Genomic DNA, 18,803 nt, shown 5'->3' with positions numbered 1-18,803 from the left:
GTTATGTTGGTTATTGGCTGTCTATTGATGAGCCAGGGTGACCAAATTAACTGTTGACCCTGCTGCACTGTTGACCGGACACTGCACTGTGCAGAAGAGAGCCGGGGCATTTCAGGACTTGACTGATTCACCTGTACCGTCTTACAACCACAGAACGGACTCATCTTATTGTTCACAGACACCCAGCACAGGGACCGGCTATTGTTACCCTGGCCACAGCTAATGACTGTTAGAGAGGGAGGGGGAATAGAAGGGAATTCCTCCTGCTAAATGACATACTGACTTGACAGGGATGCCAACAGGAGGGGTCAGATGCATTAAGGGGCATAAAGTTGCATGTCAACAGCAATGCATGTCTACTGAAGGGCCAAACAATGGTGCTCTTTCATATCTCAGCAGGGCGACCAAGATTAATGCTGTATTAGTTTTATTGGCTCTTGTCCTGGAAATGCAAACAATTTTCCCAGTCTGCACAAATACAATGCAGCTTCCGTCTTGTCATAAGACAGAAGGAATCAGTAAAGCAGATAAATTTTCTGCCTTAGTTTGCCAAACTGATCAAATGCACATGGTGTGTTTTTCTTAAGGAGCAACATGCAAAGGTGTATATTTAAAAAATTTCTGGGTAAATTTCTTTACATAAATCTCTATTTTAAAATTTATAACTTTGTTTTGATGTATTGTAAGAATGTCTGTTATTAGACAAGTTTTTGAAAAGACATTGGTATTTGGTCTTCTGAGTTATGTTTTGTCAAAATCTGTTGAGTGTTCAAATTATGGAGTTGGTTTTCTAACTTTTTTTTCAATTTCCATATTTAAGCTTGACAAATCAGCCGTTCTAAAATATTCCCATTTGAAAACCATGTATGTACATGTATATATGATTTTTACATGTATTATGCATTAGCATGTTTGATAATGATAAGTGTTCTGTTTGATAATTGTGATATTTTGCATCATTTTTCTGTAAATTTTATGTCATTCTAATTTACCGCAGCATTTCAAGTACAATTTAATGACAGTGTAAAATATTCTGATTTGAAAACCATGTATGTATATGATTTTTACATGTATTATGCATTAGCATGTTTCATAAGTGTTCTATTTGTAAATTGTGATATATATTGCATAATTTTTCTGTAAATTTTAATATGTCATCCTACTTTACCGACAGTGTAAATTAGGGGAATGATAAGTCTTGATCTTGTCAAAAGAATTCCTGAGTTATGTAATAATTTTAATGTTTATTTAACATTTGGATGAAGTTATAATAATATGAAAGGTCAAACAATGGATATAAATATAAATTCATAGTTTTTTGTTTACTTTGTAGTTAATGCCACTTTAGTAAAATATTTCAGTCTGTTGAATTACCTCATATAGAACAACTATTTTGAATAAATTTTCTTATTTGCAAGAGAAATAATTTGTTTATTTCAATGTAAAAAAAGATTTTATAGCGCAATAAAACTGTGAATTTAATTCGCTATATCCGTAATTCGTTATATCCGTATACATATTCGATTATAACGAAAAAGTTCGCAATATGCATGTTTTCCTTTAACATTATTAAAATATGTTAGGAAAGCAAATATTAAAAAACACATCTTCGATAACTAAGGTTATAATATGAATTGGATTTTATATACAAATGCCAAACAGAAATAGAGTCAGTTTAAATTATCAATTTTTTTATAATCTTTGAGAGTTCGTTATAAAGGATGTAAATTTCATTATATTTAACCTCAATGTGACTCAAAATCAGTTCGCTATATCCAGTAAATTCGTTAGATCAGAGGGGTTCGTTATAACTGTAGAATTTTATCAAAGATTTGGGTTATTTTGCAAGAGAAAAACTTCGCTATATCCGTGAATTTGCCATATCCGTGTTCGTACTAAACAAGTTTTACTGTAAATCTTTTTTGTAAGTTGATAGATTTTTTTTCTGATCAGAGACCTGAACAATCTGTGCTATGATCATGATGATAAACCTTTGAATTTTATTTTTGTTAGCTTTTTCAATTAAAATAATAAATTAATTTTGTTTAGTAACAGATTGTTTTGTAGGGTCAAAAGGTATAAATAATAATATATGATTGTGCTTTCTATCAAATTATTGCATTATAAATGTATAGTACTATAATTTTCGAATTATTTTATTTTCAGCCTTGTAAACTCTCTGGACAATGCAGGGCCACATTTTTAATGGATTTTAGTCCTGATGGGTAAGCAGAATTTTCTCAAATGTATATAACTATCTGTTTTATTTTTAGGACAATGGTGGGACACCTTTGATTTAAAAGGGGTTTTCAAAATTAATGAAACTGATGTAGACTAAATCTGTTTTACAGTACATGTACCCCATTGTCAACCTGAGGCTCTAATTTTAGCTCAAGTGCCAGAGGCATTTTCATTAACAGGCTTTATTTTTTTATTCTCATCGTTTTATTGAAAGGCAATACATTCAGTGATAAGAAGTAAAAAAAAAAATAAATAATGAAAATAAATTGAAAAAAATATTATTTTGAATGCTATAGAAGTTTTTTCAATGATTTTAAGTACCAGTGAATATTATTATCAAAATGAAAAGTTCTGAGGTATTCCAAATGAAAAGTACAGAGATGTTCTGGAGAGATGTAATAATTATAGGGTGAAATAAGGGGTGCTTATATATAAATTGTGAAATACAAGTCTGGGTCCATTATCAGGGATGCAAAAGTCCTGTATTATATAACAGATATTTATAAGATTAATCATGCAAATGCCATCTTCTTGAGTTAGGAAGGCACAAATGTGTGATGTACGTGCTATGGATACTTTTATATGTAATAATATGATTTGATTCTCAGTTTGATCAGAAAGACTGTCTAATTGGTTTTTGATGAGGTTTTATATCTCTTTGCTTCTAAGGCCAACAATAAATGATTAAATGTTAAAGCTGTGAAAAAAATTAAGCAATTCCTAATGAAAGTATCCTCATCAGTGTACATAATGTTGTTGACAGGCATTATAACAGTATATAGTTACATTTTAGTGGGAATATTATAAATGGTAGTTTTTTAGCTGATTATAGTCAGTGGAAATTTTTAAACAGGATTGATACACTGCTCTTGATACTGAAGTGTAAATGATGTTTATAATTCTCTCCCCTCTGATTCCCATTCTCTGATGGTTCCTATGTTTGATTCCTGCGATCTCTGTAAACTGTCAGTAAAGCCAGAGTAAGCATAGCCTTGGTCAACCAGGGGTCAGATTTTCTGCACATCAAACACAATGGTCCAATAATTGGTACGATCAAATGATTTCTGGTGGTCTGGCTGGGCTGGTTCAGTGACCGGTCAACAGGTACGGGGGATAGATATAAACATCAACACAGCAGAAATGTTTGTTTTAGTTAAGAGCTTACCCACTCCACTGCATTCCATTGGAGAACAAGATTCTACAAGTCTGGAGATTTTGTATTTCTGGTTATATAGTCTATGGGAAGTTAACATAGCCATAATGGCTTTCTTTGTGTTTTCATTGGAATATTTTTTTGATTTTTCATATGGTATTTAGAAATCTCCAGGCCAGTTGACATCTCCCTTTAAAAGTACATAATACTTGTATTTATAGATGTACTAAAGTTGTGTATGTCATACTTTGGGAAATGCGCCTAACGCCAAAATGTCATTATTTTCCCCCCGTAAATGCAAATAAAAAATTCAATATTCCTAGGGGTCCCTCCTCAGCCTTTTTTTTTTTTTTTTTTTTACGTTAACAGAGAATAACTAGTGCTAATTGCGCATGTCTTAACTCCCTTTTAGTGCCATATGTAAGTTTCATTAAAATAGCTATATTTAAGACTTAAACAACATTGCATGAGCGTAATGACTATATCATCTTGGTGCATTTTTACCGTTTTTAAGTGACCGATTGTATTCATGACGTATCTGAGCATACTGTTACTTCGTTCAATCAGACTCTTTGTAGTCGCGATTTATGTTTTTTACACCAATCAGAGCAGCGCACGTACATGGTTGTTTTCAAGACAATTATTATATATCATAGTTGTACATGGAATATTTCCTTTAAATTTCAAAGCATTTTGTCAGATTACGAAAAGATAGAAATTTTTACCGAATACTGAGTCAATTATATTTATTAAAATTATATGTAATGATTTAAATAATAAACATATGAAAGTAATACTCCAGTAAGTAATATGTCCTAATAATATTTTTAAAACTTTGATTATATATATTTCGAAACAAAACAAGTAGAAGTTACTCAATTGTGTATCCAAACACATGCCCGAAATGCCTCCAAAGCGAAGATCGGTATTGGGCTAACTTGACCATGTAAACAACGAAAGCTTATATATTGTATAATTACATTTCATCAAAAAATATAAACATCCATATTAAATATATCAGTCAAACTTTTTAATTACCAGACTCGGCTGATGTCTCTGATTAAGAAGAACAGTCCAAGACGTTGACTTTTGATGTCAACGTCAACGATGGTCGTCATTTCCTGTCCAAGTGGCTAACTTTGCATCCGTGGTTGGAATTAGATCAGATGGGACTAAAATGTTTTGCAAACGAATAAAAATTTTTTCATTTAAGTTTTTTGCGTATTTTGCTCCAATTTGTTCTTTGCAAAAAAAACCAGTCCAGCTGTGTGTGTGTAACCAAATTTAATCTGCAACTGCCCAAGGTAAATTCATGTGTGGCAGAGAAATGTGCATGTAAGTTTGCATCCTTTATATATAGCTCTTCAACAACCTCCGAGAAATATATTAGTATAAAATCCAAAAGGTTTTCGTTTTCAGGAATTAACTCTCCAATATGATATTTTTCAGTACTGAAATGAAATTAAAAAAAAAATATTTTATATTTATAATATTATTGATTTTATTTGTAAAAAAAATTAAATTGGTTGTGTCAGAAATGGCATTTAAAAACCCTCAGGTACAGACCCATGTGTATTTACTTGAAATTCATCACAAAATAGCATTGGAAAATCAATTTTTCAGTTCCATAATTAGACAGGGGGCTATGCCCACTGTTAAACATATTAAATCTAACAGTCCCAATGGGGGATATGGGGTAACCCATATCTATTCTTGTTTAATTTTAATGTTGATGGGCCATTGGCCCATCAACATTAAAATCCAGAGTGATCCCTGGTACTTCTAGAATAAGAAAACATGTACTTTGGCTTCTTTGCTTCATAATTACAATGTATATATATATTTAGATCAGTGTTTTTACTTTTACGTGCCAGCCAAGATTCACAACTTAATACTATAATTATAAACTAGATATAAATTATATTGGCCACTAAGAACAGTATCTCCTGGTTACTACCACATCTTACATAACAGTGGCTGTACTAGACATTCCCCTGTGTACAGTACACAGTACTGGTCTGTAGTCTCCATGCCTGAGGCCCTGTCAGGCTGTGTCACTGTAACCTGCCCATTCCTTACATCACCACTGAAGCCAATTATCGGACTCTGCTATATATGTCAGTGTACACCTTACAGGGGTCAATAGTTCACAGCATTCTATCTGACTTATAGTGTCTTCTCTGTTTATTTATTGGGTTCATCTGTGTTCTCTGTCTCAATCCATCCTGTAGTTTACATTGAAATAAAGATTTTTTGTCAGTTGAACTGAGAGATATAATTCGTTTGTAATATCAGTACATGTGCATGTTCTGAAAAGAGAAGAAAAAATGTTGACTCAGACTTGTTTTTCCCCTTGTACTCGTAGTTAAATGTCAGATCATGAAATGTATTTCTCCTCCTAAAATTGCAGTTTACTTACTGTTCAAAACTTGTCGTTTCTTTCTATATATTAAAGAAAATAAGGATCAATCTTGATTTTTTTCCTGCATATCAGGTTTTAGTATCTACCAACAGGTACCACTTTTTGTTGGGGATATTGATTTTCTGTGTCTGTGTCGTATATTTTGATCAATCTGTCTTCTTGGAGGACACTCATTTGAGGGATAGGGTGGCAGGGGTCAGAGAGAAGCATGACCTTCTGACCTCTGGTTGAAGCTTGCTGCCTTGTCTGTAAAGCAAAAAAAGTAAAATAAGAATGTAAAAAAAAAAAAAAACATTTCAATAAGCATTGATAAAAAGAATAAAGTGATTTGTTATTTCAGTTGGTTGGGTATGTCAGAAAAAAGGTATTAGAAAAGAATCAGGATTCTGTAAGAAAAAAAAAAGTTTTAAAAAAGTGAAAACATTGATTGAAAGTCATGATTTTGATCATTAATCTAGCTAGTAAATTGTTAAATCGCCAAAGAGAAAATCATCGCTTAATGCACCATTAGCTAGCAATGCTATTAACTTTCTGTTCTACTGCCTGTCAACTTTTATTGAATCCCCCCTGAAAGCCCTGTCCCCCTGATTGGCTGGTCACCTGAGGACATGGACTCTACCTGAACTCTGCCTCACAGACCCCCTTATCATTGATCAAACAAAGTCACTACAACCTCCAGAACAGCTAGGAGGAGGCTTATCATTAATAAATGATCAGGAACATATGGTTTGTTAGATGGGTCATTGTTATGATGTGGAGAGTTATTAACATGATTATAATTTTTTTTGTTTATGTCTCAAACATAGGACAGCTCCGTGTCTCCATTGGGTTTTGTGAACATCTCTCTATCTTGAATAATGTGCTGCCTGTACTAAAAGGCAGTTGTTAATGGTATTCAGACCAATATCATCAAAAACTTTATCTTCCTGTATGTATCACACATTCAGGTTTTTGAGATGATGAAATGAAATATACAAATTTGAAAAAAAAAATATATTATGAAACACTGATATGTTTTGCTGTTGATACATTTACTTACATAACAACAAAGGCTTTTACTTTTAAACAAATATTTAACTACATATAATTCTTAATCTTTTCCACTGTATCCCTGCTTTTTCTGAGACTTTCATATTCTAAATAATGTTAGGCATTTCCTATTCAAAAGTTGCACTTCTGACATATTTTGATCCAATCAAAAACAAGGTCATTTTTAACATTTAAAAATTAATAAAATATAAACTTAAAAGATTTAATTATTTGTTAAGCTTTATAAAAAAAATTCTGCCTCCATGATGTTGATGTATTTAGCTGATTCTATATCTTTTTGATCATCCATTTTGGAATTATTACCCCTGGACTGTGTTTTTTGAATACTGATTCATAGTCCAGACAAATGTAAAGGGATTTTTAAAAAATTTATTACAGCAAGTTAAGCAAGTATGACTCCTGGGAGCCTCTTATTTTTGAGTGGTTAATTATTTTGTGATTCTTTCAGAACCAAGGTGGCATCCACACATGGGGACCACACAGTGAGGGTATCAGAGGTAGCCACCGGTAAATGTCTCCACATCTTGAGGGGCCATCCTCGCACACCTTGGTGTCTGGCCTTCCACCCCTCATCCAATCAGATCCTAGCCTCAGGTTGTCTGGGAGGAGAGGTTCGAATATGGGACCTACATGTAAGTTCTAACTATACATTCTTTAGGCCATAATAAATAAATTGCTAGATTCTCATCCGAATTTTTTCAAAAATCGAGGCGCCCGGCTTTTATATATATTTTTCATTTTTTCAGTTTTGCAGATTTTTTATTGGGTCAACAGAATTTTTTAATGTTATTTTGACTTAAAGTTAAACTGGTAATTCACATCATCACCAATCTTTTTCAACCAATGACCGTTGTTTAAAATATATACGCATATATTACAGCAATTACCATCTTTTCAACTGTCAAAATCATGTCGACTCCACTGTACATTCTTTACCATGAGAATTGAAAAACCAATATATATGACTGTAAATCAAGTTTTATTATCAAGAACTTTATTTCCAATGGCATGCTATAATAGAGAAACTTCTACTCATGATCTTTTTCTTTGTTTTTAATTATTTTTTTTTGACATTGATTGAATTCTTGAGAAGTATCAAGAATATAACTTGCAATTTGAATTTTACCCTATGAATAATATTATTCATCAATTTTTAGGGTTGTGGAACAGAGGTCTGGAGGTCAAAGGACAGCCAAGTCATAACCTCTTTGACCTTTCACCCCACAGACCATGTGTTGGTGTTTTCAGTGACCAATCATATTTACTTCTGGGACTGGAGTCAACCAGACCCATTTGTTGTCTGTAAAACTAAATATGAATTCGAAAAAATCAGGTTTGTGTCTACTTGTTAATGCCTTGAATTCTTTAGACATAGGACTTTTTACTGCATAGTTTACCACATAATGTGTGCAATAAAAATATATCAGTTTATACTATTTTAGTTTTTCATTTAACTTGACAAATTTTAACAGTTGTTTTATTATTTCTATCATAGATGGGTGAAGTTTGACCCCCTGGGTTCATACCTATACACAGGGATAGCCAACAACATCACAGTAAGACCTACATCCAGAGTGTCCTTTATAAGGTTAGTGGGTAAATAGCCTCTCTATCATAAATGTATGCATGTTAGATTTTTATGATATCTCTGGATATAATTTAAATTAAATTTTGGTAAACAAAAGGTAAATTATTAAACCCCCTGATTTTTCCAGCAGTAACAGTAACACCGCCCCACCTAACCCCCGGACCCAGCAGCTGGGTAATGTGTACGATGGTCTGGTGGAGTGTTTCCAGGCATCGAGACGAGACAGAGTCCTGAACCAGACCGAGGGAGGACAGGGTAAATAATAATATATAGAGGATATTCAATTTTTAGCTCTACTGGTCAGAGACCAGAAGAGCTTATGCGATAGTAATTATCCGGCGTGTTTCCCACTATCGTTGATGTCTGTCTGTCTGTCTGTAAACAATTTTTCAAAATGCTACTACTCCTACAGTTTTGATCTGATTTTAATATAACTTGGCTTATAAGTAGACTACACTAAGATACATAATTCTGTGTATCGGTTTTTGATTTCGACGAACGGTGTTGGCGATGTTACTAAAAATAGAAATTTCTATGAAATTCTTTCAAAATGCTACTCCTCCTACAGTTTTGGTCTGATTTCAATATAACTTGGCATATAAGTAGACTACACTAATATACATAATTCTGTATATCTTTTTGATTTCAAAGAACGGTGTAGGCGTTGAAAAAAATAGAAAATTCTGTGAAATTCTTTCAAAATGCTACTCCTCCTACAGTTTTGATCTGATTTTAATATAACTTGGCACACAAGTAGACTACACTAAGATACATAATTCTGTGTATCGGTTTTTGATTTCGACGAACGGTGTTGGTGTTGTTACTAAAAATAGAAAATTCTGTGAAATTCTTTCAAAATGCTACTCCTCCTACAGTTTTGGTCTGATTTCAATATAACTTGGCATATAAGTAGACTACACTAATATACATAATTCTGTGTATCGGTTTTTGATTTTGACGAACAGTGTTTGCGTTGTTACTAAAAATAGAAATTTCTGTGAAATTCTTTCAAAATGCTACTCCTCCTACAGTTTTGGTCTGATTTCAATATAACTTGGCATATAAGTAGACTACACTAATATACATAATTCTGTATATTGATTTTTGATTTCGACGAACGGTGTTGGTGTTGTTACTAAAAATAGAAAATTCTGTGAAATTCTTTCAAAATGCTACTCCTCCTACAGTTTTGGTCTGATTTCAATATAACTTGGCATATAAGCAGACTACTTTAATATACATAATTCTGTGTATCGGTTTTTGATTTTGACGAACAGTGTTTGCGTTGTTACTAAAAATAGAAATTTCTGTGAAATTCTTTCAAAATGCTACTCCTCCTACAGTTTTGGTCTGATTTCAATATAACTTGGCATATAAGTAGACTACACTAATATACATAATTCTGTATATTGATTTTTGATTTCGACGAATGGTGTAGGCATTGTTACTAAAAATAGAAATTTCTGTGAAATTCTTTCAAAATGCTACTCCTCCTACAGTTTTGGTCTGATTTCAATATAACTTGGCATATAAGTAGACTACACTAATATACATAATTCTGTGTATTGATTTTTGATTTCGACAAATGGTGTTGGCGTTGTTACTAAAAATAGAAATTTCAAAATGCTACTTCTCCCACAGTTTTGGTCTGATTTCATTATAACTTGGCATATAAGTAGACTACACTAATATACATAATTCTGTGTTACTATCGGTTTTTGATTTCAACGAATGGTGTAGGCGTTGTTTTCTAAAAATAGAAATTTCTGTGAAATTCTTTCAAAATGCTACTCCTCCTACAGTTTTTTTTTCTGATTTCAATATAACTTGGCATATAAGTAGACTACACTAATATACATAATTCTGTGTATTGATTTTTGATTTCGACAAATGGTGTTGGCGTTGTTACTAAAAATAGAAATTTCAAAATGCTACTTCTCCCACAGTTTTGGTCTGATTTCATTATAACTTGGCATATAAGTAGACTACACTAATATACATAATTCTGTGTTACTATCGGTTTTTGATTTCAACGAATGGTGTAGGCGTTGTTACTAAAAATAGAAATTTCTGTGAAATTCTTTCAAAATGCTACTCCTCCTACAGTTTTGGTATGATTTCAATATAACTTGGCACACAAGTACACTACACTAAGGTACATAATTCTTTAAATCCGTTTTTGACTTCAATGAACATTGGTTTTTTCCTTGGTTTATAAAGAGAGCAATTTCTGTTACTCTCAAAATGTAAATTAAATACATTTTGATTTGATTATAATATAATGTGGCATGCAAGTAGTACACTAAGAACATAAAGAGACTTATTCAAGGATCATTATTCTCTTTATTTGCTGGTGTAAAGTTATAAACAAAATTGTATTAAGTACTTTCCTCTTCCTTTGCTATATGTACGAACCAGTAGAGCTTCAGTCTCGACAGAGACTTCTGGTTTGTTGTTGAATATGGAATTTATTTCAAGAGTGGGACAGAAATTTTTTTTTTTTTATGAGTGCAAAGCGCGAATTTTTTCTTAAAAAATTCCCGTTAAACAGAAAATTAAAAAATTTTATATTAAGTGACAGAATAAATTTTTATTCAATGAATAAATTTGTATTTCATAAAATTAAATGCAATACATCAAACATTAAAGACTTTGTAAGATCTGATGACGTTGTTAGATGCAAATACAAGCATATTTTGAAATGTTGAATACTGATATGTCAGGTATTTTTAAAGTTTTTGACAGTCTTACCATGTTTTATTTATGTACAATTGACAGTTCTTTGTATTTAAATGAGAATTTTTTTTTGATCCTCAGATCCTCCATCCTCATCTAGTGTTCAGCATGGTGCTTCTAATCACCCACACTCACCAGTTCATGAGGAGGGACTCAACCTGGCACGGCAGTATGCCTCTCACATCACAGAGTCCTCCCAGAGATCAACCTATGGGGGGCCTCAGAGGACAGATATCCCCTCTGGTGCCTCTAACGACTCCTCTTCTCCTGACACTGACATGGATGTGATTTCTAGTCCCGCAGAACCTCGAATGTTGAGGAACCCTCCTAGAGCGGCCTCAGCCGAGAACGATGTTAGCGGGGAGACGACCCCAGATGTATTGAGTACAGACATTGAACCTAGTCAAACTAGGGCCGGGTCTAACAGTGACAGAACCTCAGGGACATTGGTTGTCACAGAGAGGTCCCCAGAACAAGCCAGTCCCCCCTTTCAATCCTTGGACCCTCCTCCAGGAGTTAGAATTGTCTCTGAGTCACAAGCAATGAATGAAAATGTCCACAGTAGGCTGGGTAATCAAGTTCATGCCTCAACTGTGGCATTTAATGTGGCACCCGAAGAGGAAAGGGCAGAGGAGATTGTTAATCTCAGTGATATAGCCTCAAGAGGACTGTCTGATAGTGACCTAGCCACACGTGGTCTCTTTAGTAGTGACGTATCCCAGCATTCCAACTCCACGGACTGTGAACGAGATAACTGTCCAGTCTGTGGGAACTTTAACACAAGACATCTCAGGCGAGTGTGCGAGTCAGAGATGTTTACACAGCTCCGAGCTAGACGCAGGAGTTTACAAAACTCAATAAACAATGCTTCAGCAAGGAGTGCATTCTCTCGTCCGTACTTTTATAACAGACATGGTTCACTGATCAGACCAGAAGTTCACTCCATACATGATCCTAGTCAGTTAGGTGAGATGCATGAAATAAGACGTGTGGAGAATCCTAATGCAGGTGCTTCTAATGTGGATAATGCGACATCTAATAATAATAATAATGTACCTAGTAACACTGAGGGGGATGCTCGTCTCACACAGGTTGGGGATAATATTGACATTTGTGCCAGCATCCATGAGAACTTTGCCTCCATTACGGCCCGTATAGAGAGGGAGATGAATGAACTAGACAGAAGAATAAACAATCTGAGAAATACATTTAACGAGAGTCTAAGAAGATTACAGCATCATCGAGTGTCTTTCTTGTCGGCCAGGGAGGGGGATGTAAATGGACGTCGACCAACATCATTTCTCGTGGCCAGACACGTCCCGCAAGCAGAAGGAGCCTCAGCTAGCCGATCAGAAGACAGTGAGATACATTGTTATTTCATCTTATTCATTATACCAATAACATAATAACTGGTATCTAAAATATGAATTTTTTCAGGGTTGAGTTTAAAATGTTTTACTCATGACTATATTTTTCATTTGAACTACTCAGGATTGTTTTGAAAACATCTATAATTAAGTATTGTATACTTTAGGTACGCATTCCATGGAGAGGGGACAACACTTGCTGGAGACAGCACTAAGGTCATCTCAGCAGGACATTACTAGTACTCACACACACAGGTGGGTGACAGAACCATCACCTTTGAATTAAAAAAGTGTTCCTGAGCGGGACATAACCTGTACTCATACAAACAAATACATGAATCGTCGACTATAAATTAGGTATACCTGAGTAGTCATTACCTGTTAACCTGTCTTGTAGTGCTCCTCGAGATCCAGACTCATCCCAGAACTGGCAGTCCCTGGAGCGCCACCATCTCCACCCCCACTACTCCGTCAGTATCCTAGACAACACGATTAATCGACCAAATGACCCGATTCAATCCGCCATCAACAGAGCCATAGCAGGTCAGTATCCCATACAACACGATAAACCGACCTAACGACCCAATTCAGACAGAGCTATAGCAGGTCAGTATCCTAGACAACACAATAAACTGACCCAATGACCCAATTCAGACAGCCGTCAACAGAGCTGTATATCAGGTTTGTAAACTAACAAGCCAGGGAAAACTTATATTGATGTTAGCTGTACCACAAATTTTTCTGATGCAAAAACTGTAAAGTTCCTTCAATCAGTAAATGTTTACCTTTCATAAATCACAGGTGCTTTACATGTCATGTCCCACTATATGAGATAACTGACTTTTTCAGATGCTTTTATGGGGCGTGGAGAGCCTGCGGTGGCAGCCAACATTATTAATCACACGTATCGTATCCAGGCCTGGGACTTCACCAAATGTTGTATACCGGATCTCACAGACAGTAGGGAGAAATTTACTTACATTTATCTATTATAACTATATAAACAGGTTCAAGAAAGGCTTATATTTAGCATGCAGAAGGTACAACAAATCTTAAACTTAAGAATTTTTTTCACAGTCTTGGGATTGTGTGTTAAGTTCATACAAATTAAAAGTTGCTTGCATTTTTGGTGAATGTATCTGTAAAACTGTTGTTATTGTAAAATGTGACTTTCATTTGAGCACTCATTTTGGAATGATGCATTGTCTAACTTAGATACATCTTCTGAGATATGTGTAGTTGAGGATATTTGTAATATTCAATATTTACTTGATTTTCAGCCAAGTCCAACATTATTGTACAGCACTGTAAACTTCACAATGAGGCCAGCTGTAATTTGTCCCAGGACGGCACCATGCTGGCGACCTTTGTACCGAGCCACAGAGGTTTCCCTGATGACAACATCCTGGCCGTGTACTCCCTGGAGACCAGGACAAGGGGGCAGTGTCTCTACACCAAAAGCTTTGGTAATGGGAGCTTCATTTCCTTGTTAAACTAAAACTGCTTTTATTATTTTTTCATATTTAGAGTTATACAGAGATTGTTTTGACAAAATTTGTTCTTTAGATGCATTGGTTTGTATTTGTTTGTCATTTTAAAAAATGTTTTGTCTGTAAGGATGTCTTTCCTTTCTCACTCCTTACTTTGAGCTGTTAAGGAAAACCTTCTTATCCTTGAAGATAGAAACTGTAAAATGAAGGATCGATGATTTTGTTTTGTAACAGGACCAAATGCCATCTCTGTGAGCTTGTCACCAGGGTGTGACTATGTCATGGTTGGATTGGCTGCCAAACAGCTCTCTTGGGTATTCACACCCAATCAGGTAAGAGCAATATAATCACATGATGGTAGTATCAACTAATCAGATAACAGCAATATAATCACATGACATCATAGCACATCATCATGGCCATGGGACTCAGAATATTCTGATACTGGAGTTAAGAATTCTCTGTTTATTAACAAACATGTTTATTTTACAGTTGGTGGCCCAGATCTTGAAGTTGGAAAACAAACATGCTGGTGAAAAGTCAATGCAGGTATGTATCAGTATGACCATAGGAAATAAATAAAATCATGTCAGATGGTTTCCTATTTATATCAAGGCAGTTGAGATGCTTTATTATAATGGTGTACCTTTTTCTCAGCATGTAACTGATGTGATGCATCCTTGTGACATGGACATTCGGACCCATGTAAGTGTGAACTCGACACGGTGGCTGCCTGAGTCAGGGGAGGGGATTGTGTATGGAACCAATAGAGGGGACCTACACATCTGTAGACCAGGGTAAGTGGTGCAGATCATTGTGTGAATGATAGTTTAACTGTGCAGCATTGATTGGTTATTGTATCCCAGTCTGTACTAAGTCTGAAGACCTTTATCATTATTATAATTATATATGTACAAGCATGTGTTCTTTTACAGAATTAAAAAATAACAATTGTCATAAATTAGAAGTAAATCATTGCTCATGTATGTCTTTTTTCCAGAACTAAAATGTCCACAAAGGGGGATAACTCTGATGACCGATCCATCAGGAGAAATTTAATGCACATGCTCAGAATGTCTGGAGAACAGGAAGTATCTCGGATTAACTCGTCCACACAGACACCAGGAGTTAGACGGAGCGCGGCCACCCAGACAGACACAGAAGATAGCACGTAATGGGAGAGTACTACTACTCTGGAGTGAACGGGAAAATATAATTATTGTCTTGAATAAAATTCAAGGTCATTAAGCTTAGGACATATTTAAGTTTGATGTAGTATAACATAAAATTTTGTTGTGATGTTCATGTAATGATTTTGTATTTGTCATTTGTCTTGTTCTGGACAATATGTATCAGGGGAACATTATTTCTGAGGAATAGAATAATTCAGTTTTATCCCTTGTTTGTTACTGGAGACATCTTGTTAGCAGTTTGCTTTTCCTCTTAGGTTTATTCTTAAAATTGTGCCATTAGCAACGACTTGTTTAAAGGCAGCCAAGTGAAAAGGAAAGGGGGGTAAAACTGGTTCCCATTTTCATTAGGAAGAAGCTTGACCTGGATTTAATCACAAGATAACAACTTTCCTGTTGATCCAAGAAGCGTTGGGGGGGGGGGGGGGCAGGGCCTCATGTAACAAAGAATTAATTGTAGATCAAAAACTTTAGTCATTGCAAAATCTTCCAAAACTTTATTCTTATCTCAAAAATTTCTTTTAAAAAAAATCAGCTAGAATTATTTGTAAAATAAAGGGAACACCCCTGGTGGAAAATCATTTTAAAATTAATTTAGAACAGAGAATTGTTTGCAAAATTACATTTCGTTTTTATTCATAAGTGATTTTGTAAAATAGGCACCTTTTTATTGCCAATTTTTTAAAAATTGTTTTTCTCCAAGTTTATGTTGTTAGTTAATGTAGAATTATGTGAATGATAAGGCCATGCAAAGTTAATTCCTTGGTTCTCAGGCCTTATTTCAAGAAATATGATGAGGGATGGAGTTTTTTTTTCTTACTTTTTACTGCCCCCTAAACATGCTGAGACAGCTTTTTACATTGTACAAAACCTCAAAAAATGATGAGGGAGGTGATTTGTTTTTTTTTTTATTTTATTGATTTAGCAATAAAAAGGGTCAATGAGACACCCTAGGAAGAGATGAGGGAGGGCCTGAGAACCAAGAAATTAATTTTTTTGGCCTAAATATATTTATTTATATTACTGGATGTTTATGAAACATAAATTTTGCCTTCATTAGCTTAAACATTAGCATAAAAAGGTTACTTAATGTGGGTGATAAACCTATGTCTATAGTTGATAAATTTGGACAGAAAGCTTACAGATCCAAGCATTGAAAAAAATTGCTTGGATCTGTTACTCTGAATTTTCTCAACTACAGTTCTGCAGTTGTGATGAGTGCTGAAGAAATGATGCTGTTGTTTAGAAGCAAGTTTATAATACGTTATCATGATTATTTTATCAAAGACAGACATGTAAACTTTGTGTTCTGCTGTTCTAAAGATGAAAGAAGGAGGCAAATGCCAAAATGACAGAAATCTGTCTTTAAAGATAAGTTACTCTAAAAAAAAAAAAACTAGTAAATGTGGACCTAGATATATTGTCATTGTAAATGATTTGTTTTATTGTCTTGTTTTGTTATGGATCATTTTATGAAATTTTAATAAATCATGGGAGCAGAACACAGTGATTTTGATTATTTACAGATCTCTGGACTGAGATAGGTATAAATCAGGGCAGGGTTTCACAAAACTAACGTAAGATTTCTCCTAAGATAGACTTACGATCATCTTAAGATCCAACTTATGACAATCATAAGATTTGTCACTAGCTGTTTCACAATACTATCTTAAGGTATACCTTGACTCAGAAGACAAAAAATTCCACTGATAAGAATGAAAAACCACCTAATGCACATTGTACACCTATGATTCTTGTGTTAAATTTCAATTTCAAATAAGTAGGTCAATGACCTACTTTTCATGCTAGTGGCCCCTGAGTATTTCTCGGAAAGTACCTCAAATTTTCCCACTATGACCAGTTTTTCCTTTACTCACAAAATAATACAAGCAACAAAACTCTTTAACTAATGATATATTATAGGAACGGAACTGCTTTGCTTCATGTAAATAAATGATTAGAGTTTGGGCCACAAACTGATTAATTATTACAGTCCGAATTTCCTCTGTCATATTTCTATTTCCCCCCATTTTAAATCGAATATTATAAAAATCTGAATGATAAGAACTCTAAATTATTTATGGTCTCAAGTTACTTTAGTTGCCCTCATTCTAATGGTATTAATATTATATGGGGTCAATGATCAAAGTATTGAGATAAGTTGTCTGGAATGGTTTTTGTTCATATTTTTGAATTTCTTCATTTCATAGCATTCAATTATTTGAAATAATTCTTGAGCTTTAATACACATTATATTTTGCAAAATGATGTTTAAAAATACATGTAACCTCTACACTTTAATTGATATTGCAAGAATTTTTTTTTTTGACAAAAATGAAAAATTTAGTCCGAATTTCCTCTGCATCACCATATATTGACTTTTGTTCCTGTATATTTTCTGAAACTGCGCAAATAATGAATGATTTTAGGAAGGAAATGCTTTTGAATCACCGACTCGTGTTCAAAGTTCATTAATAAAATTCGATGAAAGTGTCTTTAAAACGCTTCAACTACAGCAACAAAATATCAATGCTAACAGATGAAGAAGGGAAACGAAAGAATATTCCAATCAAAATTTTACAGTTTTAATAATATTAATAAAGCATGAAGAAAGCATGTACATACAGCATCAAATGTTACAGCATATTGAATCTTCATACAGATTCCAGTGGATTAATGAGGGATACCTAAAAAATTAAAACTATTTGAATTTCATCTAATGTTGCACGAATGAATGAAATGTTCACTTTCAAATAAAAAAAAACAAAGAAAAAAACCACCACAATGTTACAAAATAAATTAAAGTAAAACGTCTTAAAAATGCAGGGTAGCTACACAGAAGTTTTTCTTACTTTCATGGACCTATCCAATCCATAAAAATGCATATATTTCTTATTTTTATTATTTATTCAAAATACATTTACTTAACCTATCAATAATAAACTACATGTACCTCGAGTTACGTTCTAACCATTCTTAAAATAAGTTAGCAATGATTGGTCATAGATATTTTGATATTCTTGTGGGGTATTAAATTCAAATTTGAATAATATTATATGTGATTTCCGGATCTGACATACATGTACATATATACATGTATATATGACTTCAAGTCCTGAGCATTTTGGGAGAAGGGGTGTGCAATTTCAGTTGGGAGGCGGTACAACCAAAGAAAAATGCCTTGCAATGAATAAACTGGAAAAACATAAAGTAGGCACATTTAAGGTTTTATATCGTATATTTATTGGCAAGTTATTGGTGGGGGGGGGGGGGGTTGCACTGGCCTGATATAGTCCAAATGATCGTTCCATCTCTTAAAACGTTTTTCTTTAAATATCCTTGGGTTTTTAGCCAAAAGATATACTGTCGCCAGTTTCACTTTAGACTTAATTAAGACATGTATCTAGTTGTCTTAAGATTATGATAGATCTTAAAATTATAATAAGATATGACAGTTTTGTGAAACAGCTATGGTGCAATCTTAAGATAATTTTCGGTCTTAAGACAGATCTTAGTCGTAAGATAGAAACTGGCCCCTGTTTAATTGAAATTATAAAACCGTCATA

General features: G+C 34.0%; 1 protein-coding gene across 2 annotated transcripts; it reads left to right on the top strand.

The window, feature by feature from the left end:
* Nucleotides 1–2,169: 2,169 nt before the first annotated feature.
* On the top strand, nt 2,170–16,710 carry LOC134234816 (activating molecule in BECN1-regulated autophagy protein 1B-like). Of its 2 annotated transcripts, none has more exons than XM_062716862.1 (14): nt 2,170–2,225; nt 7,315–7,498; nt 8,024–8,199; nt 8,362–8,454; nt 8,585–8,709; nt 11,272–12,549; nt 12,725–12,812; nt 12,955–13,100; nt 13,407–13,517; nt 13,838–14,023; nt 14,282–14,379; nt 14,540–14,596; nt 14,705–14,844; nt 15,048–16,710. In XM_062716862.1, the coding sequence occupies exons 1-14, from the start codon at nt 2,206–2,208 to the stop codon at nt 15,220–15,222; spliced, it is 2,877 nt and encodes a 958-aa protein (XP_062572846.1). In that variant the 5' UTR covers nt 2,170–2,205; the 3' UTR covers nt 15,223–16,710. The 2 variants fall into 2 exon arrangements, with proteins under 2 accessions (XP_062572846.1, XP_062572845.1); XM_062716861.1 differs by having other exon boundaries at nt 8,582–8,709.
* The last annotated feature ends 2,093 nt before the right edge of the window (nt 16,711–18,803 follow it).

Source organism: Saccostrea cucullata, unplaced genomic scaffold, assembly GCF_032062105.1.
Source record: "Saccostrea cucullata isolate Sc308-1 unplaced genomic scaffold, CSIRO_AGI_Scuc_v1 ctg179, whole genome shotgun sequence".
NCBI classification, from domain to species: domain Eukaryota; kingdom Metazoa; phylum Mollusca; class Bivalvia; order Ostreida; family Ostreidae; genus Saccostrea; species Saccostrea cuccullata.
The sequence above is the reverse complement of the archived record's forward strand: the minus strand, read 5'-3'. Positions and strand labels throughout refer to the sequence as shown.